The following is a 25,747-nucleotide window of genomic DNA, read 5'->3' on the forward strand; positions in this document are numbered from 1 at the left end:
ACTCCGACACCAGACGTCCGTGACTCTGCTCCCTAAAAGCGCTCACAGATGACGTCCGATGCGTCGCAGGTGTGTTGGAGTGCCATCAAGCCCCGCCTCGCCTACCTATAACCAAAAAGAAAACAACACCCAAACAGCAACAACAACAATACACCTACGACCACCTCCTAACAGTATCCCCCCCTCAAGGAACGCCACCCGGCGGTCCTCCAGGCTTGTCAGGGTGCCTCCTGTAAAAATCCACAATAAGCGCTGGGTCCACAATGAAAGCCCTCGAGACCCAGGAGCGCTCCTCCGGGCCATACCCCTCCCAGTCCACCAGAAACTGGAAACCTCGGCCACGACGGCGCACATCCAGCAGCCGCCGGACTGAATAGACAGGACCCCCGTCCACCACCCGGGCGGGCGGAGGAGGCTCCACGGGTGGGCACAGCGGGCTGCGAGAGACTGGCTGTAGTTGAGAAACATGGAATGTAGGATGAATCCTCATAGAAGCCGGTAGTTGCAGCCTAACCGACACAGGATTGATGATGCGTTGGATGGTGAAAGGACCCAGGAAGCGAGGAGCAAGCTTCCTGGCCACGCACTTCAACGGAACATTCGCAGAGGACAGCCAAACCTGTTGGCCCACGGTGTATTGAGGCGCAGGCGTCCTCCTCCGATCAGCAGCCCGGCGAGTCTGAGACACGGTCCGGAGCAGCGCCGCCTTGGTCCGGCGCCAAATCCTCCGACTGCGACGTAGATGATCCCGCACGGCCGGAACCGCAATCTCCACCTCCTGAGAAGGAAACAACGGCGGCTGATATCCCAGACAGACCTCAAACGGAGAAAACCCCGTAGCTGACGAGGTGAGAGAGTTATAAGCATACTCAATCCAAGCGAGATGACCACTCCAGGAAGCGGGGTCAGAGGAGGCCACACAGCGCAAGGCGGACTCCAGCTGCTGATTGGCCCTTTCAGTCTGTCCATTAGACTGTGGGTGATAGCCCGAAGAAAGGCTCACCCCCACTCCCAACGCAGTACAAAAAGCCTTCCACACCCGAGAAACAAACTGAGGCCCCCGGTCCGATACAATGTCCAAAGGAAGTCCATGCAACCGAAAAACATGATCCACGAGCACGCGAGCAGTATCCAGGGCAGAAGGAAGTTTAGACAGAGGGACAAAATGCGCCGCCTTGGAGAACCTGTCCACAATGGTGAGGATCACCGAGTGACCAGCGGAACGTGGCAACCCGGTAACAAAGTCCACTGCAATATGCGACCAAGGTCGACCAGGGACAGGCAGGGGATGCAGCAACCCGGGAGGGGCCAGGTGACGGCTCTTATTGCGCGCACAAATGTCACAGGCCAGCACATACTCGCGGGCATCCCTCGCCAAAGCGGGCCACCAAAAGGAGCGCTGCAGCAGGGAAACCGTACGACGCACGCCAGGATGACAAGCAAAACGAGACGCGTGCGCCCAGTGCAAGACACGCGCGCGCACGGCCGCCGGAACAAACAGTCCACCCTGCGGGCCCGAACCCGGGTCTGGATCCTGCCGCTGTGCCTGGCGCACCAAGCTCTCGATCTCCCAAGTCACGGCCCCCACCACGCAAGACGAGGGGATGATCGGAACCACCCCCGTAGACTCAGACGCGGGGGAAAACTGACGGGACAGAGCGTCTGGCTTAACATTGCGAGAACCCGGGCGAAACGAGATCGTAAAATGGAACCGGCTAAAAAACAGCTGCCACCTGGCCTGCCTGGAGTTAAGCCGCTTCGCACTCCGAATATAAGAGAGGTTCCTATGGTCAGTCCAAACCACAAACGGCTGTTCCGCCCCCTCCAACCAGTGACGCCACTCCTCCAAAGCCAGCTTAACCGCCAGCAGCTCACGATTACCCACGTCATAGTTCCGCTCAGCCGGAGAAAACCGCCGCGAAAAAAACGCGCACGGATGGAGACGGCCATCATCGCACGAGCGCTGCGACAACACCGCCCCCGCACCCACCTCAGAAGCATCCACCTCCACCACAAACTGTCTGGCACCATCCGGGTGGGCGAGAACGGGCGCGGAACAAAACAACCCCTTCAACCGAGCAAACGCCTGCTCGGCCTCAGGAGACCAACAGAAAACTCGAGTCGCGGACGTAAGCCGGGTGAGCGGAAGGGTGATCTGACTGAAGTTCTTAATAAAACGGCGATAAAAATTAGCAAACCCCAAAAACCTCTGCAGATGTTTGCGCGAGGAAGGAGTCGGCCAATCAGCAATCGCCTTGATCTTGCCAGGATCCGGCCCCACCCGCCCCTTAGCAAAAACATAGCCCAGGAACGACACAGAACGAGCATGAAACTCGCACTTCTCCGCTTTCACAAAAAGTTTGTTTTCCAGGAGGCGCTGCAAAACGCTGCGCACCTGCTGCACATGGTCCTCCAATGACCGCGAAAAAACAAGGATGTCATCCAAATAAACGAACACACACCGATTCAAAAAGTCCCGAAGCACATCATTGATCAACGCCTGAAACACTGCCGGCGCATTCGTCAGACCAAAAGGCATTACCAAGTATTCGTAATGTCCACGGTGAGTGTTAAAAGCAGTCTTCCACTCATCTCCCTGGCGCATGCGCACCAGATGGTAAGCATTGCGAAGGTCCAGCTTCGTAAAAATGACCGCGTCCTGTAGAGGTTCAAAAGCAGAAGAGATCAGGGGAAGAGGATATTTGTTCTTCACAGTAATGTCATTAAGACCCCGAAAATCAATGCAGGGTCGGAGAGATCCATCTTTCTTGTCCACAAAGAAAAAACCCGCCGCCAACGGCGAAGACGATGGACGAATCAGGCCCGCCTCCAGTGACTCCGTAATATACCTCTCCATAGCTGCCTTCTCAGGACCAGAGAGGTTATACAGCCGGCTGGTGGGTAGAGGAGCCCCAGGTAACAGATCAATGCCACAATCATAAGGGCGATGGGGGGGAAGCGAGAGCGCACAGCGTTTACTGAAAACTGCCCCCAGATCATGATATTGTTCAGGTACAGACGAAAGATCCACCTCCTCAGGCGCCAGTTCAGACGAGCAGACAGGCGAAGGCGGAAGAGCAGACTGTAAACAGTGAGACAAGCAGTGGCTACTCCAACTCTCAATGCGACGGGAGGACCAATCGATATGAGGATTATGACGCTCGAACCACGGATAACCTAAAACGATGGGAGACTCCGGGGAGGAAAAAACAAAAAAACGAAGAACCTCACGATGATTACCAGAAAGAATCAACGAAACCGGTTCAGTCTCATGAGTGACGGAGGGCAGCAACTGACCGGTGAGAGCCACAACAGAGACGGGAACCCGCAAGGGTACAGTCTTAATCCCGAGACGCCTCGTGAGACCGCCGTCAAGAAAATTCTGCTCAGCGCCAGAATCCAAAAGCGCGTTAGTAGAGAAAGCGCCAGACGCGGCATACACCACAGCAGGAAGTTGCATGCGGGGAATTTGAGAAAGAGAGTCAGTGCCACCCACCAGTACCCCCACAGTTACTGGTGGGCACCGCCTTTTGGCCGCAACGGGCAGGTGGACACAAAATGGCCCGACTGGCCACAATACAAACACAACCGCCCCTCGAAACGCCTCCGACGCTCCTCCAGCGTCAGCCGTGTACGACCCAACTGCATAGGCTCCTCAGCGGCGGACGCCGGAGGAGACCGTGCGCGGGCCGGACCGGGAGGAGGAGGACGGAATACCGAGCGCACCACGGCGCGCTCAGCACTTTCAGCACAGACCCGGCCACCCCTCTCCCTCTCACGCTCGCGAAGGCGATTATCGATGCGAATAGCCAGATTAACCAGAGCCTCGAAACTCTCCGGTTCATCGCGAGTGGCGAGTTCATCCTTCATGCGATCGTCCAATCCAATGACGAAAGCCCCGCGCAACGCGTCCTCACCCCACCCCGTCTCCGCAGCTTTAACCCGGAAATCAATAGAAAACTCCGCCACCGACCGGCCCCCTTGGCGGAGCCCGTGCAATTGCCGCGCGGCCTCATCAGAGCGCAGGGGGTGGTGAAAAACAGCCTTAAAATCCCGAACAAACTGCACATACGTGACAGTCTCCACGGGATGCAGAGCGAGATAAGACTCGGCCCAGTCTAAAGCACGATCACGAAGGGCACCGATAACATGAGAAATCTTAACAGCATCATTAGAAAACGCTTGGGGATAACGCTGAAAAAGCAGAGAAACTTGAATCAAAAAACCCCCGCAACGGCCCAACTCTCCCGTGAAAGGCACCAGAGCCGGGGGAGCGGGATCACGAACAGAGCCCACACTCAATGAGGCAGACGGTACGGGCGGGGGAGCAGGAACAGCGGGAGCAGTAGGAGGAACTAGCCGAGCCAAAGTCTCTTGAATGGCCGACAAGGTCTCGTTAACTCGGCCTGCCCACTGCTCGGACGCTGCCAGCTGCCGAGACAAACTAGACAAAGACTCCTCGTGTTTCTGGAGTAAATCGCCGGACGCGGGACCTGCGTGTTCTGCCGAATCCATCAAAATGTTCGGAGTATTCTGTTAGGTGGGCTGGACTACACAGATGGATTACGTGGCAGAAACACACACGGACGCAGAGTAGTGATGCAAGTCTTTTATATCCACAAGTAAGGGGGAATATTTACAAGGGAAAGGGCTATATACAGTGATAAAATAAAACGTGCCAGGAGAAAAACACCGAGGCGATGAGACGGAGCCGAAGCATACAGGTAGATAGCAGACACACCGGAGTTACCTGACAACAGGAAAATAAACAGAGTTTATGGCATACCGTTGAAAGCCGCACGTTAAACACAAGTGGACGGAGAGAGAGTTGGAGAGCTTACTTGACCACCTAAACCAAAACCACTGCGGTGATCGCCGCCTGATGGTACGTAGCACTCCGTCGCGGATCCAGAATAGCCAACAGAAAATCCTAGGTAGGCGGGCAGGCGATGGAACAGGCTAAGACAACAAAAGTAGGCAAAACGTGGATCCATTAAAACATACAGCTCCACAGCGTAAAATCAACAGATGCAGCCTGTGCTAGCTCGTTACCACTTGTGACAGCGATAATACTCCGACACCAGACGTCCGTGACTCTGCTCCCTAAAAGCGCTCACAGATGACGTCCGATGCGTCGCAGGTGTGTTGGAGTGCCATCAAGCCCCGCCTCGCCTACCTATAACCAAAAAGAAAACAACACCCAAACAGCAACAACAACAATACACCTACGACCACCTCCTAACAAAAAGTGTGTGATAGCAAACCTGAGTTCATTGTTACTGTGTTTCTGTTCCCAGCAAATATGGTGGTTGGGGCCTGTGTGAGTTTCAGATTTTATGGAAACCCACACAGCTCACAGTGGGAAGCCAACTGCAGACCCCTGTACTGGCATGAGAGGCAGGACAGATGGGCACCAGAGGGGCAACACATAGTGCGGGCTGCCCACACTAAGCAGAAAGGAGTCCACAGTACCGCTATGCAGTGTACTCACAGTATGCCCACGCTCTAGGTCTGGGCTGCCATACTGGGGACCATCCTTAGCCTCACAGTGTAAGGCCCACCTGTGCTCCCTGGTACATTACAACCAGCAAATGGTATGAAGTCTGAAAAAAAAAAACACTACTTTCTGCTGCTCTCTTGTTGCACCACATATTTCATTTTTACATGGATGTCCTTCTTGTCACAAACCCCAAGCATTTATATATTTTTCCAGTCTCAAATGGACATTTGGTTTGTCAGGTCAATGTTTGAACTACAACACCATGGAGGCTTTGAATCAGTCGCCTTCTTTCAGCTTCATTTTTCTGACAGTGTAATATAACATTTGGTTCCATCTCCTCCACACTAGTCACATCTCCCTGTATGGCGTTTCTTTAATTATTATTAATGTCCTAGCAAACATGTCTGCACAGCGCCACACTGGGCAGGTGTGGGTGAACTGTTTGCTGGATACACACACAGTCTATTACGAAACAGTCATGTCAAAGGGGAAACATGATTTAGTTGGTTAGCCTTTTATTCTATAAAGTGTTAAAAAGAATTTCAACCAAAATTTGAATTGTGTCTTCATGTTGCTTGTTATGTGTGACCAACAGCCAGAAATGCCATAAGAAAGGCAAGGCAAGTGTATTTATGTAGCACAATTCAACAACAAGGTGATTCAAGGTGCTTTACAGAGACATTAAAAAACAAAAACAAATAAAAAGCATGATTTAAAATTGAAAAAAGAAAAAAAGAAGGAACAGTAGATAAAATCAGTAGTTAAAATGTAAGTTTTGAAATTTAAGCTTAAAAGTATGGATTTGGTGTTTTATTCAAAAGCAGCTGAGAACAGGTGAGTCTTCAACCTGGTTTTAAATAAACTGACTGTTTCAGCTGGTCTGAGGCTTTCTGGGAGTTTGTTCCAGATATAAGGAGCATGAAAGCTGAATGCAGCTTCTCCGTGTCTGGTTCTGACTCTGGGAACTGATAAAAAAAAACGGATCCAGGAGGATCTGGGTCAGGAGGTCGCTGAAGTATTTTGGTCCTAAACCATTCAAAGCTTTATAGACCAGCATCAGAACTTTAAAGTCTATCCTCTGACGGACAGGCAGCCAGTGTAAAGACCTCAGAGCTGGACTGATGTGGTCCACTTTTTTGGTCTTAGTGAGAACTCGAGCAGCAGAGTTCTGAATGAGCTGTAGTTGTCTGACTGATTTTTTAGGTAGACCTGTAAAGGTGCTGTTACAGTAATCAAGCCTACTAAAGATGAATGCATGGACTAGTTTTTCCAGGTCCTGTTGAGACATCAGATCTTTTATCCTTGAAATATTCTTGAGGTGATAGTAAGATGACTGTGTTGTTTTAAGTTTAAAAAAAAACAGTCAAACTGCTTCCATCACTACACCCAAATTTCTCACCTGGTTTGTGGTTTTTAGGTGTATAGATTGAAGTTCTAAGGTGACCTGTAATCGTTTTTCTTTGGCACCAAAGACTATTACTTCAGTTTTGTTTTTGTTTAGCTGGAGAAAATTGTGGCACAACCAGTCATTAATTTCCTCAATGCATTTACCAAGAGCCTGTACAGGGCCTCGGTCTCCTGGTGACATTGTCTTTTAAAGCTTTGGATTGTGATGCCCCTGCTTACATTTATGATCTTTTAGAACCCCATGCTCCCTCTCACAGCCTGAGATCTTCTAATCAAAGGCTGTTGGTAGTCCCTCGAACATATTTTAAAACCAGAGGTGATAGATCTTTTAGAGCGGTGGCCCCCAGGTTGTGGAATGCTCTCCCTCCATCATTACATTGCCTTGATTGTATTTATTCTTTTAAAAAGCAGCTTAAGACTCATTTATTTAGATTGGCTTTTAATTAGATTTGTGCTGTGTGTTTTATTATTAATGTATTGTATGTATTTCTGTTTTATATTACTGTGAAGCACGTTGTGGTTTTTATCCTGTGAAAAGTGCTATATAAATAAACTGATTTGATTGTGATATATATTTGTGTGTCATCTGCATAGCTGTGATAGTTTATTTTGTTGTTCTTTATAATCTGTGCCAGTGGGAGCACGTAAATGTTAAACAGAAGGGGTCCCAAGATGGAACCTTGGGGAACTCCACATGTGATACTTGTCTGCTCAGATGTGAAGTTACCTATTGATACAAAGTATTTCCTGTTTTCTACGTATGTTTTGAACCAGTTTAGTACAGTTCCTGAAAGACCTGCCCAGTTCTCCAGTCGTTTGAGTAATATGTTGTGGTCAACTGTATCAAATGCTGCACTGAGATCCAGTAAAACTAAGACTGACATTTTTCCACTGTCTGTGTTCAGCCATATGTCATTAAACACTTTGGTCAGAGCGGTTTCAGTGCTGTGGTTCTGTCTAAAACCTGACTGGAAGGCATCATAGCAGTTATTCTGTGTTAAGAAGTAATTAAGCTGTTGAGAAACTGCTTTTTCAATGATCTTACTTAAAAATGGGAGATTTGAGATCGGCCTGTAGTTGTTCATTTGTGTCTTGTCAAAATTGTCCTTTTTCAGTATAGGTTTAATTACAGCAGTTTTTAGTGGTTCTGGAAACACACCTGACATTAAAGAAAAGTCGACGATCTGTAACAGGTCTGACTCTAAAGTCTTTGAGACCTTTTTGAAAAAACTTGTTGGCAGGACATCTAAACAGCAAGAGGAGGAGTTCAGTTGACCTAAGATGTCCTCCAGATCTTTACTGTTAATAGGGTGAAACTGTTTCATGGTGTTTAAACAGTTTTTCGGTGGACACAGTACATATCCTGAATCTGCTGTTGATGTACCAATTGCTTGTCTAATCTTTTGGATTTTGTCTGTGAAGATTTGGCAAAGTCATTGCAGGCCATGGTCGAATGAAGTTCAGCTGCCAATGACACAGGAGGGTTTGTTAGCCTGTCAACTGTAGCAAATAGGACCCGAGCATTATGACTGTTTTTGGTGATGATGTCAGCGAAGTAGGACCTCCTTGCACTCCTCAGTTGTAAATTATAATTGCGAAGTATCTCTTTATGATGTCATAGTGAACCTGGAGGTTTGTTTTTCTCCATCTGCGCTCAGCTTTCCTACACTCTCTTTTTTCATTTTTCACCAGTGTGGAGTTTCTCCATGGAGACTTCTTCCTTCCAGAGAAAACCTTCACCTCAATGGGAGCAATAGTGTCCATAACATTTAACATTTTAGCATTGAAGCTATTGACGAGCTCATTGACTGACCCTCTGGACAGGTCAGGTGTTAATGGGAAGACCTGGTTAAAAATTGCACTACTGTGTTCAGTTATACACCGTTTTGTGATCACTGTTGTTGATATATTTGTGTGGGCTGAGATTTTACTTTCAAAGAAAACACAGTAATGATCAGACAGGCCCACATCAGACACAGTAACCTTTGAAATGCTCAGGCCCTTGGAGATCAGTAGTTCAAGAGTGTGTCCTCTATTATGTGTGGCCTGTGTTACATGCTGAGTCAGCCCAAAGTGTTACTCTGGTCTTTAGTCCCTTTGTCCTGAGGGTTGTCCACATGGATGTTAAAATCCCCGACAATAATTACACAGTCGAAATAAACACAGATCACAGACAGCAGTTCACTGAGATCATTAAAAAAGTCTGTGCAGTATTTGGGAGGCCTGTAAACATTAAGAAACACAGCTTTGGATGGGGCCTTCAGCTGTGAAGCCACATATTCAAAAGACTGAAAACTTCCAGGAGATAGCTGCTTACATTGAAATGATTCATTAAATAAGACAGCAACCCCTCCTCCTCTCCTGCTCACCCTGACCTCACTGATAAAACTGTAGTTAGGGGGGGGTCATCTCGATGAGAACAGCTCCACTGTTATTTTGGTCCAACCAAGTTTCAGTTAAAAACATAAAATCAAGGCTGTGCTCAGTGATTAAATCATTAATTAAAAATGTTTTCCCAGCTAAAGATCTAACGTTTAATAAAGCCAACTTAAGTGTTTTAGAGGTATTACTTGTCCCCTCGTGTTTGGGAGCAGTCTGTGGCACACAAGGTATGTTTACTATATTTAAAGATCTTTTAGAGTGCAGCTCTCTGTGTTTTGACCAGGCCACATGTCTCCTTCTGTCACCTAAAAGTACAGAACTTTTAAAACCTTCTAGTAAACAGGGTCCCAGCTTCTCCTGGGAAAAGTCACCACTGCCATAATCCTCGCAGCCCAGACCCTCCACACATCACACATCAGACTGTGGAGACAGAGCATGAAGGTGGTAAGCAGGAACTAAGGGGGCGGGGCTGGGCAATGTAACTTTGATTGCACTGTTGAGGGCGGGGCTTGGTGACAAACCTTTGGCCGCTCTGGTGGGGGGTTTATGGGGGACAAAAAGGGATTGGGCCGGGGGGTAGATCTAAGCCCAGCATTGACCCGCTCCATCATCTCTTCAGTGAATTTCAGGTGTGGGGAGGAGGGAGACAAGGAGGGGGAGGAGGGTGATGGCCTGTCAGGGGTTTGGGGGAAGGTCGTGGTCCCTGGTCCTGGTCGTTGGTGTTGTTGAGAGTTGGAAGCAAATAGGGACCCCTCTTCTTGCCTCTGATGTCTCTCCTTTCTGAAGCTCTTCCCAGGTGGGGGCAGATGAAGATCCTCGTCAAGGTTTCTGCTGGGCTTTGTCTGTTCTTGCATAGTGACAATGAACTCAGGTTTGCTATCACACAAGTGTCAAATCCTTGCAGTGCAATTACTGTAACTGACATTTTTTTTGTCTTAGCTGATTATTTGAGAACTAAAATGTTAGCTTTTAAAATTAAAAAGACCAATCATAACCTGCTTACAAGCAAAGAACACATTCAAATCAAATCAAATCAAATCACTTTTATTGTCACATCACATGTGCAGGCACACTGGCACAGCACATGCGAGTGAAATTCTTGTGTGCGAGCCCCACAAGCAACAGAGATGTGCAAACACAACAACACAAACGAGCAAAATACAAGAATGGCCAACCTGAAACTAATAAATATATGTACAATATATAATAGTGTATGCATTTCTGGATGTGTATACTGAATATTTTCCTACGTGTGTGTGTGTGTGTGTGTGTGTGTGTGTGTGTGTGTGTGTGTGTGTGTGTGTGTATACACATTTTTACAAATTAAATAGTAAAAAAAATAAAAATAAAATAATAATAATAATAATAATAAAATATATAAAATATACAGAGTTGAATATGTGCAAAACAAGTGGCATTTATATACAGTATGGAGTGCATAATGTTAAAGTTCCAGTAGTGAAGCTGAGGTGTCTATGACGTGTTCAGCAGTCTGATGGCCTGGTGGAAGAAGCTGTCTCTCAGTCTGCTGGTACGGGACCGGATGCTGCAGAACCTCCTTCCTGATGGAAGTAGTCTGAACAGTTTATGGCTGGGGTGACTGGAGTCCTTGATGATCCTCCCCGCTTTCCTCAGGCAGCGCTTCCTGTAGATGTCTTGGAGGGAGGGAAGCTCACCTCCAATTATCCGTTCAGAGCACCGCACTACTCTCTGGAGAGCTTTGCAGTTGTAGGCGGTGCTGTTGCCATACCAGGTGGTGATGCATCCAGTGAGGATGCTCTCAATGGCACAGTGATAGAAGGTCCTGAGGATGCGGGGGCTCATGCCGAATCTTTTCAGTCTCCTGAGAAAGAAGAGGCGCTGCTGCGCCTTCTTCACTGTTTTGTTTGTGTGTACTGACCACGTAAGATCCTCAGCCAGATGTACTCCAAGGAACCGGAAGCTGCTCACTCTCTCCACAGCAGCGCCGTTGATGGCGCTGGAAAAATGCTGGAAAAATATTAGCAGTACCATGAATTGAAATGCATGTATTCTGTGGTTATTGTGTAGTCATTTTTCTCTCTTGCGTTAGACTTCTTGTTGAGGTCGTGGGTATATTGAGTATATAGGAGGAGATGTACTTAAATTATTTATTTTGTTGTTTATTTAATACATAAGCAGACTTAAGTCAATAATGTTAAACTGTGTCCATTTAGATAATCCTAGATGCACGCTACATGGCGTTCCACAAGGATGTCAAACATTTGTTTTTAGGTGTTATTAGCTGCACCAGGAATCCCCATAAACCGTACATATGTACATCTGTCTAAATATAATCTTACAAGTAAAAGAAGTAACTTTAAAAATATACAATCAAATATAACAAGGGTAGTCTAACAGGACATAAAAATAGAGCACTCAAAATTCCTCACGAAATCTCACAGGGGTTGTTTTGCTCACTCTTGAAAGCTGCTCCGGCTAAGGAAAGTGGGCGCTCATGCAGTGCAGTTCATTTCTTTACCACAAGGCGTCACTGACGGACCGTTAAAGGTATACCTTTAATTCATTCGGTTTGTTTTTTTTCATTGTGAAATATTTAAAAGCTTATCTATTATTGACAGGGGTTATATAAATTAATAAATTAATATGTGTCTTCATCCATAGTATTTCAAACACAGTGATACAGAGAAGACTTTAATGAGATCGGAGACCTCTTATTAATCAGAGAAATTAATGTTTGATGTCTAAATTTCAGGAAGAAGGAAACTTCAAGTCAGACATCCCCCAAGAACATCAGAGCAGGGTGCAGGTTTCTACAGGTCCGTTTGTAGTCTGTCACATGACAACAACAAACAGCCTACTAACTGCACTGGCAACATAAGCCCTGCCCACTGCAGCTGAAATTATTTATTTTGCTTTTCTTATATTACATTAATGCTCCGCCTTTGAAAGACATAACCAAATAAAAAAACAGAGGAACTCAGAATAAAACGTCACTGGCAGGATGCGGTCTGACACGCCCCTTACTGGAAACACGGACCCCGGAAGTAGCAAAACATCCAGTTCAACAGACAAATACCGGAAGTTAAGGAGATTTTCTGCAAAATATACCAATATCTGCACTCCATGTCACCTTATGTTATGATTTCTACCGTTCTGACTTTTCCTCCAAGTGTTATTAAATGCTGATACTTAATTATTACATTAATATTGTATTTTATATGGGTTACCAATGTTATTAGATTTTTTGGTTAAAATATTAATTTCATCATTTCATTATTAATAAATTAGGGTGGGGTGTATACGTTAAGGGTCAAAAATCAAACCTTTCTCGCAGAAATTCTCGTTTGAGTCTGAATGCCCTTTTGTACTTTGACGGATGCACAGTTAGTCGTTTTGCTTTGAAAGGTTCTACCGGAAGTGACGTATTTTATTATGGGTAACTTAAGCTCTCTGCCACTTCTGCTTTGACAGGCTCATTTTGCACGACGTGTCATCCATTGTTTAGCGGCAGCAATAACTGAAAAAAAACCTTTTAAGTTTCCACACTGGAGCTTCCGTTGATATACTTTAACGTTAAATTCGTTAAGTATTTGTTTTCTGTGTGAGGGCAGCTCGAAAAAAGGAAAGCGAATTATCCACTTAGCTAATTGGTAGCTAACTGTTAGCCTGTGACGTTGTTAGCTAAAACAACAGCCGCGGAGGAATTAGACAGCCTGTTTATGTTTTCGCCACTTCAGAGACATGTTGGACGGATCTACCGCTTATGGCGATGAAGCCAACATCGGCAACGTCGAAAATAACAACCCGATATCGCTGATTTCCAGCAGCGATGTGACGAACAAAACGAAGCAGGTTCTGCTGAAGAAAGGCGGAAGGAAGCTGCGGAACGCAGCGCCGCTGCACCACCACAAACCCCCGAGAAACTGCCCCAACAGCCGCCTGTCGGACCACCACCACCACAGCAACAACAACACCCTGACGGCCTCGACTGGTCACAGACCCGCATCTCAGGTCGGAACCGAGCCCGGTGAGACCGTGCTCACCCTCCATCCCCTCAAACATGGAGCCAGGAAAGAGGTACAGATTACAGCTGCACTGCAGCTCTGCACGGGCTTGGTGCTGAACTGACAAGTAAACCTGTAGCAAGTTGAACAAAGGCTATTAAAACCATAATGGGAAAATAAACTATGATCCACAAAGTGTATGATCATATCGGTTGCCTTCAGAAAGTACAAAACGTCTAATAAGCTTTAATATATTTTATTTTAAGGTTTGTTTCTCTGGCATACTGTTAAATTTGGTAAAATTGGTTGTTCATTATATTTTATAATCCAAACATTTAATGAAAATTCAGTGTCTACAGCCATGTGTATATTAAAGTATTTGTGTAGAAGTACATGCAGACTCATGTAAAAGTACACGTAAAGATACCCATACAAAACTAATTGGGCTGAAACCCAGTTGTTGTGCCTGAGGCGTTTTTAACTGACGCAGTTACCACTCTTTCTCTTGAAGGTGACGTGAGTCGAGTCTTTGTTCCTCTTTCACCCGCTGATTAGCGAGGAAAAAATGTTCCCAATTACGCATGGATGGCAGGCTTGCCTGTCAGATAAATGCAGATGGGAGAGTCCACAAAAAAGACAATGAAAACATGTTTTTGGTATAGGAAGTGTATTGCTTTAACAGACGGACTTTTTGGCGTTAATATAAATGTGCAATGTTGTTCCTGCTTATTAAAAATGTTTGGTTCCTGCCTAAGCTTTGTTTGGGCCTCCACCAAAGGAAAATCACCTGGACTGTATTAGCAACAGTTTTAATCATATTTTCCTTCAAACTTCAAACTTTCGTTTTACTCAAGCTAAATTGTTTCTGTTACTTATAGTAACACAAACTATCAAAGCGGATCAGTTGTGGTTAAATGGCTTGTTTTGAGTCAGGAGAAAACCTGCATGTTTAAGAATATCAGAAAACAGGGTGTTGCTGTGTGTAGCAATTTGACGGGGTGGGTGAAAACAAGTATGAAACTGTTCAGTCTATCGCAATACTACGCCCCCAAGCTTATCAGGTTATTACAAAATAATGACATCATCTAACTGGCAGTGGGTCTTCAACACACCCGAGTCTTTTGTATTTCTTTTCCTTTTTCTCTTTGGGTATAAACTCTGTTTCTACACTGTGGTTATACTCTGATAGTGAAATGTAAACCCCCCCCCCCCCAAAAAAAAATAAATAAAAAAATAAATAAATCAGGAGTCTGTAACAGTCAACAACTGGATTTTTATGCAAAACATTGGTGTCAATAAATTCGTTCCTTTAGACATTACCATGCCTACATAAACAGATGGGAATTTGGATATGCAAGCACAGAAGATAATAACAAATGAGGAAGGTTTGAAGCGTCGACGAGTAAGTCAGTTTCTCCAAAAGTGAAACCTAAACTACAGGCTGTGTGTTTGTCTCAGCAGCTGTGAGAGAAAAACTGTTCAAGCAGAAAAGTTATAATTGTACACACAGATGAGTCCAAATGACTCATAATGTTGATGTGTAAATACCGGTGGTAGAAATAAGCAACTTTTTGACATCAGCTTTACCACATAAACCTAAAAGATGATAATGTGCGACTTTTTTATATACATAACAGTGGAACCCCGGCTTAGGAAGACCCCATTTAACAAAAAATTCAAGTTACGAAGGCACTTAACAACAATATTTCTGCCCGTGGTACAGCAAAATGCCCGCGTAACGAAATAGATAAAATAGAAAATTTTAAAAAATTAAATTAAATTCCATAATGTTATGTACATGTACACGTGTGTATGCATGCATACGTATGCTTTCTTCAACCTCCGCCACCTCCTCCTCCACCAAGAACTTCGTCTTCAGCCAGCATCGCCTCACTCAAAAGGCGATGGAAAAAGGTGCTTTGACTTAGGAAAATTTTGACTTACGAAAGACCCTCTGGAACGAATTAATTTCATAAGTCGGGGTTCCACTGTATTTTGTTTTCAAAGCCAAATGTTTCCAGATTTTATGATTGTAGCATTCAGTAATTGATTAAATGCTATTTAAATTAAGTGATAATTTTGGCTCCTAAGGCTGATTGGAGGGGGGTGCGGGGACAAAAGTGATTAAATGGTTAGCCATGTTGCACTTATTTCCTATTCATCACGTCTCCAAATTCTTGTTTTTGTTTAGCTTGAGCCAAGATGCCGAAAGAACCTTTAAAACCCAAGATTTTATCTAAACGCAACTATGCTGATATTTTGAGCTTCCAACTATGCATTTAACCCACATTTTACAAGCAACCTCACTCTGGAAATGTTTTTGTAAGGTCAAAAACATCCCCTACTGTGGTCCCTACACTATGATTAATAAGACAGCCACTGTGACATCACGATGACATCAGTTAACCACAGTGTTAACATTTTGGTCACTGAGATGTGCGTGTGTGTTTTGGAGTAATAAATGACCATATCTAGACAAGAGGGTGAAGTGTCAGTTACTAGCCAAGTCTGCAAAGAAGCAGACGTCTGCCATTTAGTTTAAATTTCAATGAATATTAATCCAGTTTTATTTCAAACTTTGTGTTTTGCAGCTGCTGAAATTTAAAGGTGGCAGATTGGAGCGAGGGGCTGCACAACCAGGGGGTCAAGCTAACCGCAGCCTGCCTAAGCATGATCAGACCAACCATAATGTGAACACCAGGAGCCACAAGCCCAAGCAGAGCCAAACACCTGGTGTGGCTCACCCCACAAAGAAGAAAGATAACAGCACACCTAATAAACCCACCTCCGTCCATCAGGCTCAAGAGCAGAAAAAGCCCCTCCACCCCTCCAACAACGTAAAGATTGTGAATGCACTGCCTGCTGAAGCTGCACCTGAATACCTCAAAGATGGTGAGAAGGTCTATGCTGGAGCTAAGTTCAGTGAGCCACCCTCACCCAGTGTCTTACCGAAACCGCCCAGCCACTGGGTCGAAGAAGATGAGCCTATTAAGAGCAACCAAAGCCGGGAGCAAATGACTGTTCATTTGAAGTCACTGCTGAAGGTTCAGGATGCATCATGACCACAATTTGGAGTTTCAAATCAGAGCTGACCTATAGTGTCTGCTCTGCGATTAACCTTTAATACCCACAATTGGAAAATTAAAATGGAAAGTTAAATGTAGTTTGGCCCTTTTAACACACTGCAATACAATGTAGGGAGTTTTATTCACTGTAGTACAATTTCCCATTAGCCAACATGCTGCCTGCATTTGTGAACATTTTGTGCACGTTGTGTTGTTGCTGGAAATCTGACTGACATGCTGTGTATGTCAGATGTTTATCAGATACTTCCTGACTTCTGGTAAGCTGATAAATGACTGAAAGGTTTTTTGTCACTCAGTTAGTGAGATTGTGCAAAAGTGATCTGAAGTCGCCTCCAGCAGCAAAACAATCAGTGTCTGATGTTTACGTCATGCAAAGTGATGACGGCACTTTCTTTGTGAACACTTTGGAAATGGCAGCCATGTGTTTGACTTTTTAAAGCACTTGTGTAAATGTACATAATCTATTGTAAACACACATTTGTGTATATTTTCTTGTTATTTTAACTGAGATTCTAGTTTTGTTACTGAGGTTTTTCCAGAAAAGAGAAAAAAAATAGTCCCCCTGCGAACTGAGGCACTTTGTTACAGCTTCATCAGCATGAGGCACAGTGGATGTAAGCGACTGTTTTCAGTGTAAATCAGTTAGAGCAATCAGGAAGGGCAGGACACCTTGTTTTGATGTTCCAAAGCTTGACCAGCCACTTTGATGAATTCACCAGCCAGCTTAGAGCACAGGAGAGGACTTCCACGTTCTGGCAGTGTACCTTTCAAAAGGCTTGGAAAGTGGACTAATCAAAAATGGGGGGGGGGAAAAGAAAAGGCATGACCTTAAGTTACAGCTGCTAGCTGAAGTTCTTTCCCTTCCCTCAACACGGGTCCAGCTGGTGGAGAGTCGAGAGTCAAATCAGGGACTGTGATGCTGACGGGGCTGTTGAAGCCTCAGTGAAAGCAAGATAATGACGACGATGTGAAAAGTCGCACAAACCAGCTGCTGCAGAAAGTCAGTATCCTGCATCCACACCAAGTGCTTTTTCTTTTCTTTTTTTAAATTTATTGCACTGATATAAAAAGTGTGTACACTTTAAGTTTGCTTTTTCTTTGTGTCCACCGAGCACTTAGCCTTTTTTCTTTTTTGTTCTTCTTAATTTTTTTTTTTTGTCCCCACACCAGAAAACTGTTTACAAAACAGTATCTGAAGTACATCTACACATTAATGTTTCAGGGACTTCATGGCAGTAAAATTAAAATAACAATTTTCAGTTTTGTTGTTTTGTTTTTTTGACAATCAGTGATGTAAAATTTTGTTATAATGAATCAGTAACTCAGCTGTCCTCATTTTTATATGAAATGCCAGGATTAGAGTGAGTTGATTAAATAATTTGTTTTGAAGTCACTATATTGAAGGAAAAAAAAATCCCCAAGCATTTGTTGTTTCTACCTCCTGAAATCTTCTAAAGACATTTTATTGTTTCGCTTTTGAATTTGGAAAATTGTAAATTGGATGTTGAGCTACTATCAGACATTTTATCCATGGATGAATTGGTCATTCCTGCTGCCTCAGACACTGGGAATGATTGATTTGTGCTATTATGTGGTAATAGAGGCAGGTAAACATGCAGTAAGTGAGGATGTCTAAATGAGGAGAGAACGGAGTCACAGCAATGTTTGTGTGCTATGTGTTATTTGCTGAATAGAAAAAAAAGAACAAAGTATGTTGAAAAGAGATTAATTTTTGAAGTTTAGCTTTTTCAGTGAAAGCAAGGACATAAAGGAGAAATCACTGTTGTACACACACATCACAATGTTTGCACACTTTAACTTTTTACAGATGTTTAAGGCTCACTTGGACAAAGTCAAGTTTTTTTTCTTTCTTTTTGTATGACTTCTTTTTTTCCTAAAGGGGACTTGATTTTCACTCACATGCTCATGCCATGTACCTCTTACCTGTATTTGTGTTTCTTACACACATGATTGTTTACCAGGAGTGAAGTATGTGTTAAAGTTAATACAGGTCATCTTATGATTATGTACCATAAGTTTTTTTTTTTTCTCTCACTTTTTTAACTTAATTAATTTTCATGGATGCAGGCAGTTGCTGGATCTTTTTCTTTGACCTCTGTGACGTCGCTTGAATGGAAAATTGTATTAATGTAGCAAGAAAAACTGCCCATTTCATTGCAGTGTTTTAAAATCATTTCATTCCATTTATAAGAATAAGCATAAAAATTTGTCCATGCCACAATTTGAGAATAAAAGGTGTTTATTTTATAAAGTCTTTCATATCAAAAATTTAAAATGCAATTAAAAAATTGGTAACCCCTACTATATTGTTTGAGTATTCATTACAGGTGGAGTTATTTTTGTGAAAATGGGACATAAGGGAAATTGCAAGACTATTGTGGCAACTTTTACCAGAATAAGGAACTATCACATCATCATGGCATCATTACTCATTTAACTATAAATATTTTATCATATTCACACACACACATTAGTTTTAGTCACTGTGTGTGGTTTTTGGAGTAATAAACAACCATATTTTGAGACGAGGTTGAAGTGTGAACTTACCAGCCAAGGCTGCAAAGAAGCACACTTCTGCCCTTTAGTTCCTATTTCAATGAATATTAGTCCAGCAATAGAATAAAAGACACTGACTGATGGTGTTAACATAACACATTACAGTATGACCTGAAAATTAAAAAGTCCATACATATGACCAAGGGCAGTCAGAATCTGCAGACCATACTTTACTTCATTCCTTTTATGAATTCAGAAGGATACTGGGATGTGCGCTGGTGAAGATACAAAATCTCAAATTTTGCCCATTTTACCAATGTAACAAATCCTTCCAAATATCCCTGCATCCAGACTCATTTAAGAAGTTAACAATTTTTAAAGTAGGCCACATCCTACCCCTAGTAAACTCTTTATAAATCCTCAGTCCCGTGACTAACTGCAGGTGACTAATATTAATATCAATAGTAATATTAAATCTGATGCATCTCACAGGGATTTAAATGCATTCATCCTGCTGATGTGATTCAAACTTGATCAGACAGCTGAACCTTACTAGTTATTTTGAACAAATGTCTATTCTTGTGAAAGAAAAAAAAATCCTCCTAAAATAAGTAAGCAGAGCTTGTGTTATCATTGCATGGCATTGTGATTTTACTTGGCCTAGACATTTGCAAATACTTTCGAAATATGAAAACTGAATTCATATAAGTTTTAATGTTTTATTAACTCAAATAATTAATAAATGCAATGTTTTATATGTATATTTATTTATCTGTCTAAAGAGTTTAGCAAAAAACAAAAGAAACAAAGAAAAACGCCAGTGAGCAGTATTACTGTTCATTGGGACCAAAAGTGATACTGTTCTGTTATCACTAAAAGTTGTGAAATGTTGTATCACTAAAATATCATTCTGAGTCAGTTTATTATTCATTATGTGTTTGCAGCACCCTCTGTGGTTGCTCCAAGTAATGCACTTTAGAAACGGCTTTATTTTGAAAAACTTTATTGAACAGGAAGTCGGCTCAGTCAAGAAAAGCGAGTAAGCAAAAAGAAGGGAAACATTTCGGCACTGGTGATGTGCGATACGACTGATTTCCTTTCCGATCTGATACCAAGTAATATTCAGGGTGGTATCGACGATACTGATCCGATACCGATACTTTGTACAAAAACTTATTTTATTTATTGTATGAAATTATAGCATCATAATGATTACAGGACATCAGATTACTTGTTCTTATCACTTAATAATGCAGAGTTCATCATATAGAAATAAAAAAAATGAAGTTGTGCGCTACTTGAACACCTTGCCTGCCTGCAGCACTAAAGGACTCTGTGAGAGACGTCTGTCTCGCCCTAGCAGCACCTGTCCCTGTCCTCCTCTTCAGTTCACCTCAACATACGCGCCTCATATTCTGTGATATGATTTACTCTGAGGTGTTTGACAAGGTTAGTGGTGTTGCCACAACCATACATGCCAACCCTCCTAATTTTTCCGTGAGAATACGGAATTTCAGTGCCTCTCCCGAAAATCTCCCGGAGCCACCATTCTCCCGAATTTCTCCCGATTTTTCACCTGGACAACAAAATTGAAAAAGCATATCGCAGAATTCATTGTGTTGCCCAGCCAATTCCAGTTTCCAACAATGACGGCAGCTACTTAGTTTTAATATTACTCTTATTTCTCTTTCTGGGTCGCAAAAAAACTATTAACATATTTTCAGGTGAGAATGTAGCTGTGTAAACCGACACATCGTCTTTAAACCCCCGCGGTCTTTCGCTACTTGGGTTAAACAGCGCCCGGTTATATTTTAGATAGCAAGGAGCAGACGGCAGAGTTTCACTCCACCGAGGGAGCCTGTGACGTACTACCCGGCTTTCTTTAGACCGCAAAGGCCGGGTCCTCAGGTGGAAGCAGCCTCTGAATTTGGACACCATCGCTGTTTCCGGGCCGGCCAATAATAACGGTGACATTTAACATATTTTATCCGATAAATAAACCCTGTAAAATGTATTTATCCCCCCAACAGCCCTTTTGAATGTCTCCCTAGTATGGCCACAACACCTCACTCTTGGAGCACTTTTTTGCCACATGTATCGCAAACCACGGCTCAGCTGTTTGTGGAGGTAAAATAAGTCCGCACATGACTCCAATTACGCTCAGCCATTGTTGTGAGTGCGCACGTCAAGGGGCTGCGAGACATTTATACAGCCATATTTTGCACATGACTATGAAAGGTGGAAGAGGAAGTAGTTCCTTTGAATGTAGACAATCCGAATGTTATAGTTTCTTTCCACTGTGTTCCTGTTAATGATGAACTACAAATTTACTCTAAATTACTAAAATATCTTTATTTTAATGTGAGAATTGATTCATAAATGATTGGTATCGGAGGAATCGATATTTCAGGATCGATCCGCACATCACTAATCGGCACACAGTTTATGGTGTCCTGTTGGAGAAAACACTGTCCACATCTTCTGTTTATGGTTGTATCGCTGGTATGTACTTACAGTATAAGTTACAACTTTGTTTTTGTACAATATGTTGTCCGCTAATGCAGTATTTGGCTGTAAAGCTAGTCCTTTTGTTAAGCTAGTTACCTGCGATTTTGGAGGTCGTCTGGGATAGCATCAGTAGTAGTTTGAAAGGTTTACATAATTATACATATGACATATGCTATGTAGTAGCAGGGTGATATATGAATGCATATTATGCTGTACATATATATATATCATGACTGTATTTTTTGTCTTGTTTTTAGTTTTACCCTTTTGAATGTCAGTAAACCTGTTGACAATGCTCATCAGTCTTCAGAGTGACCTTTATCTCAGCTTATGATACAAACTAACATCATATTCAACTAGGCTACCACAAACCCAAATCAAATTCCGCCTTTCTAAAGTAGGTGCAACTTTATAAGCAGAGAAAAGCCCATTAAGCACAGATCGATATCTGAATATATCTACCCTATATCATTATTTTATCGCTAAAGTCTTATTCCTAAAGCCATAAACTAGTTTCATCGTTTTTAAATTACAGTATCTGCATTATTTTGGGTTTGAGGCACTGTATCTGGTGAACAAGTCCTGTGAACAAGATGAGCCACACCAACCGTGGATCCACCTGAATGGTGACGCTTACTGGTGCTAACTAGATTAATAATTACATTACAGCATCACAAAGGGGTAAGGGGATTGCCTAGGTTGTCTATTAGAGTTTCTGATACATTTAGGTAAATTAAATCAAATTACTGTCTTCTGTTTATTATTAAATTCCTATTTTATCAGGTGGGAGCAACATGTCATACTGGACAAAGAACTCTCAAATATTAATAAAATGACCATAAACCATCTATTTTAATACTCTATAATATAATACAGTTAATTTAATATAGTATAAATTTAAATCCATCTCAGACAGCATTAAACAATCACCTGATGTGGGAATATAAGTTGTTTTTGTACAAATGTATATTTTATGGGGGGAAAAAAGACATTTAATTTATATACTGTAGTAATACTGAGGATACTTGCCTTACTTGCCTAATCGTCAGCCAGTTCATCAGTGTCTTAACCATTTTATGTTCCGTGTTTGTGTGATGATTATTAGACCTTACTCACCACATTCTCACCAAAAACACTTCCCCTTTAATTCTTAGAAAGGTTGCCAAAGAGCTGTAATGAGGAACAAGAAATGGTATGATATACCTTCTTTCTCATAGCAGTGAATAACTAACTGTCTGCTCTTATGTGCTTCCTTTTTGCTAATTTATTTATAAATATACTGTACATTAAAGAAAAAAATCAATTTTCCAATAGTCACACATTCAACTTCCCAGTCACGTTTATCTGGTGAGTCCTTGGTGAGGGAATATAAAATTAAATGTAAGCATTTAAATCAGCAAAAACGTGAGAAAAACAAAACAAAACTAAAATCTCTGAGGTAACAATGAGGAAGTGACTCACTAATTACAAATTACAAAAACTACAAATAGTCTTTAAGAGGAACCAGTTCAGAGAAGCTGAGAGTGGCGAGTGATGGAACAATGGTTAAACTTAGATGGAATAAAATATCGTCATGGCTGATCCTGATATTTCAGGTTGTAGGTAAGGATACAGAACTCATTTTTAATGGCAATAAAATATATCTTTAGCAATAATATGTTCATTTATGTATTGTGGCAACTAAATGGGCTCTGTTGTTTTAATTGAGTATGAGATACATTGATAAACTTCTGTTGGATATAAAATCATATTTAATCTGATGGTTTAAAAAAAGATCTGATTTGTAATAAGTGTGTTTTAAATTTCTCTTCAATTTTCTCAATAGTATCTGGAAATGTAATATCCATTTTAAAGAGAGTTGGGGATGATGTCATTCTGCCTTGTCTGAATGTGATCGATGACCAGAATAAATGTGACAAGACTACATGGACCTTTTTCTCAAGAGATCAACCAGCAGTAGAGCTGATCACACTTGGGCAGATTGGTGAAGAGGCCAAAACTAAATCAGACAGACTGAGTGTTACAACAAACTGTTCTCTGCTTATAAAGAAGCTCACAGTTGAGGATGTTGGTCGTTACCGCTACAAACATTGCACATCAGCAGTAAAACCAACTCAAGATTTTGATCTTTCAGTTCTCTCCAGTGAGTATTTACTTCAAACTATTCTCTACTCAGATTCCCTTTTCATTAGAACAGAAATTGAAACATAACAGTTATCATGGTTACATTAAGATTATCTGTTGAGTGGATTCTCTTTCTTTCTTCGTGGCTCAAGAGTTGGAAGTTCACCTTGTAGTTGGAAGGTTGCCGGTTCGAGCCCCGGCTTGAACAGTCTCGGTCGTTGTGTCCTTGAGCAAGACACTTCACCCGTTGCATACTGGTGGTGGTCACAGGGCCCGGTGATGCCAGTGTCCGGCAGCCTCGCCTCTGTCATTGCGCCCCAGGGTGGCTGTGGCTACAACCTAGCTTGCCATCACCAGTGTGTGAATGGGTGGATGACTGGTTGTGTAAAGCGCTTTGGGGTCCCTGGGGATTAGTAAAGTGCTATACAAATACAGGACATTTATTTATGATCTTTCTTTTAGCATTTAGGTATGAACAAAGAACCGAAAGCACAAAGCAAAGATGAAAACCAGAACCAAGCGATTGTCACTGTGATTCGACTGTAGAAACATGAACAGGTAGAAACGGAGACTGGAGCCTGACTCCTATTCACTGCTGTTGTTACCTGTTGAAGTTCAGGGTCTGCCAGACACTCAGCTTTAAAGTGGACATGGAACACTTCAGGTATAAAGACTAATTTAGACCATGGACACTGTCTGTGTAGCTGGTTTTATGAAATAAGAGCTTAAAGTTAAGATTTTAAAAACATGTTTAGTGCCATCTTCTGTCAGTACAAAATATCTATAAGCAAGATCGATAGGCAAGCAGACTAACAATTCCAACTTTTCATTATTGGAGTTCCTAAATTTAGTATAATAACGAACAATTCTGACCTTGAAAAAAATATAAAGGAAGAACATAAATAAAACCTGAACAGTTTGATGAGAAGCACAAAATAATAAAACCAGTTTATGGATATATTACACATTATCTATTCCCAGATTTGAGATAGTCAAATTCAAACCAAATTGTCTAAAACGTAAGATATAAGTAAGATATAGTCAACAAAGGCAACGATTTTCAGAGTGTTGAAAAACATTCTCACAAGGTAAATAGGATGTTAGTTTTTATTAAAATGAAGTCCAGCAAAATTGTTAGCTGGAAGTAAACAATATCATGGTTTTATTCTCTTTGCAGCTTCATCCTCTTCGAGGTCCATTATCATCCTTGTAGGTTTAGCAGCACTTATAACAGCTGTGGTAATGGTCAACACATGGGCCAGAACTAAAGGTATGTTTAATTATGAGACGTTTTAAAAGATCTCAATTCTTAATAATAATCAAAATAGAATTTAATTCTTTTTTTTCTGTTTTTTAGGGAACAAAACACAGATGGTTCAAGCAACAGTATGTGGAAAACTCAGTAATTTAATATTCACATATATCTCTTCAGATAGAAAAGGTCATGACTGGAGATTAGACCACCTTAAAAACACACACTTGAAAGTTTGGTCTTGTAAAGTGGATGGGTGCAGTTGTTAAGGTAGAACCAATAGCTGCTGTAACAGGCTACACTACACTACAGACTGACAGGAAAACAACACAGAAAAAAAATCTAAAGAGCACAAGTGGATGCACACACACACACACACACACACACACACACACACATGATAAGCTAACATTATAAGTTAAACTTTAATTAAATCAAAATTAAAGGGTTATAATAGAAATCATAGACAATTAGAAAGACCAGTCTGATCATTTTTATTTATTTATTGACTCATTGACCTATTTATTTTTCATAGGTGTCCTATAATAAGGATAAAGATGAAGTTGCAATACACTATGAAACCACTGGAGACTCTGCTGTTTCTGTCAGACTTCACTGAGCATCGCCATGGAAATTATCATCACACCACTACACCATCCACAACCACTATACCCTCTACAAAATGTCTTGTTATGAATTAGTGAAACAACCTGATCAGCTATCTTATTGTGTCTTGTGATACACAATACAGCCTCTTTACTGCACATTTGACCTTCGGGCCAGATGCAGCTTTCTCTTCAACGTCCTTATGCTATCACCATGCTGCTTTTACGTGCTTAGAGTTAGAGAAATAATTTCCTTCTGAAGTATGATTTCACCAACTCATCCACACAATGCATTTTGTAGAGGGTATAGAATTTGTGGCAGTTATTTGTCTTCAAACAACAGCTTTAATCTCAATGTTGTATTTAGACTTTTTTTCAAA

General features: G+C 42.3%; 1 protein-coding gene and 1 long non-coding RNA gene across 2 annotated transcripts; both read left to right on the top strand.

Annotated features, from left to right (window-relative positions):
* Positions 1 to 12,556: 12,556 nt before the first annotated feature.
* Positions 12,557 to 18,683, top strand: LOC113006760 (proline-rich nuclear receptor coactivator 1-like). Its single transcript, XM_026142921.1, has 2 exons — positions 12,557 to 13,348; positions 15,867 to 18,683. The coding sequence occupies exons 1-2, from the start codon at positions 13,013 to 13,015 to the stop codon at positions 16,335 to 16,337; spliced, it is 807 nt and encodes a 268-aa protein (XP_025998706.1). The 5' UTR covers positions 12,557 to 13,012; the 3' UTR covers positions 16,338 to 18,683.
* Positions 18,684 to 23,462: 4,779 nt separating this feature from the next.
* On the top strand, positions 23,463 to 25,580 carry LOC113006713 (uncharacterized). The gene is made up of 4 exons (XR_003269797.1): positions 23,463 to 23,529; positions 24,688 to 24,780; positions 24,868 to 24,896; positions 25,298 to 25,580. It is a non-coding gene; the product is annotated as an uncharacterized LOC113006713 (long non-coding RNA).
* The last annotated feature ends 167 nt before the right edge of the window (positions 25,581 to 25,747 follow it).

This window comes from Astatotilapia calliptera, chromosome 15, assembly GCF_900246225.1.
Source record: "Astatotilapia calliptera chromosome 15, fAstCal1.2, whole genome shotgun sequence".
NCBI classification, from domain to species: domain Eukaryota; kingdom Metazoa; phylum Chordata; class Actinopteri; order Cichliformes; family Cichlidae; genus Astatotilapia; species Astatotilapia calliptera.

What these genes read in the sequence shown, in the direction of transcription:
- LOC113006760 (XM_026142921.1), top strand. Translation starts at nt 13,013, where the DNA reads ATGTTGGACGGATCTACCGCTTATGGCGATGAAGCCAACATCGGCAAC. An exon ending in AACATGGAGCCAGGAAAGAG is followed by an intron (nt 13,349 to 15,866) that starts GTACAGATTACA and finishes TGTGTTTTGCAG; the next exon opens with CTGCTGAAATTTAAAGGTGG.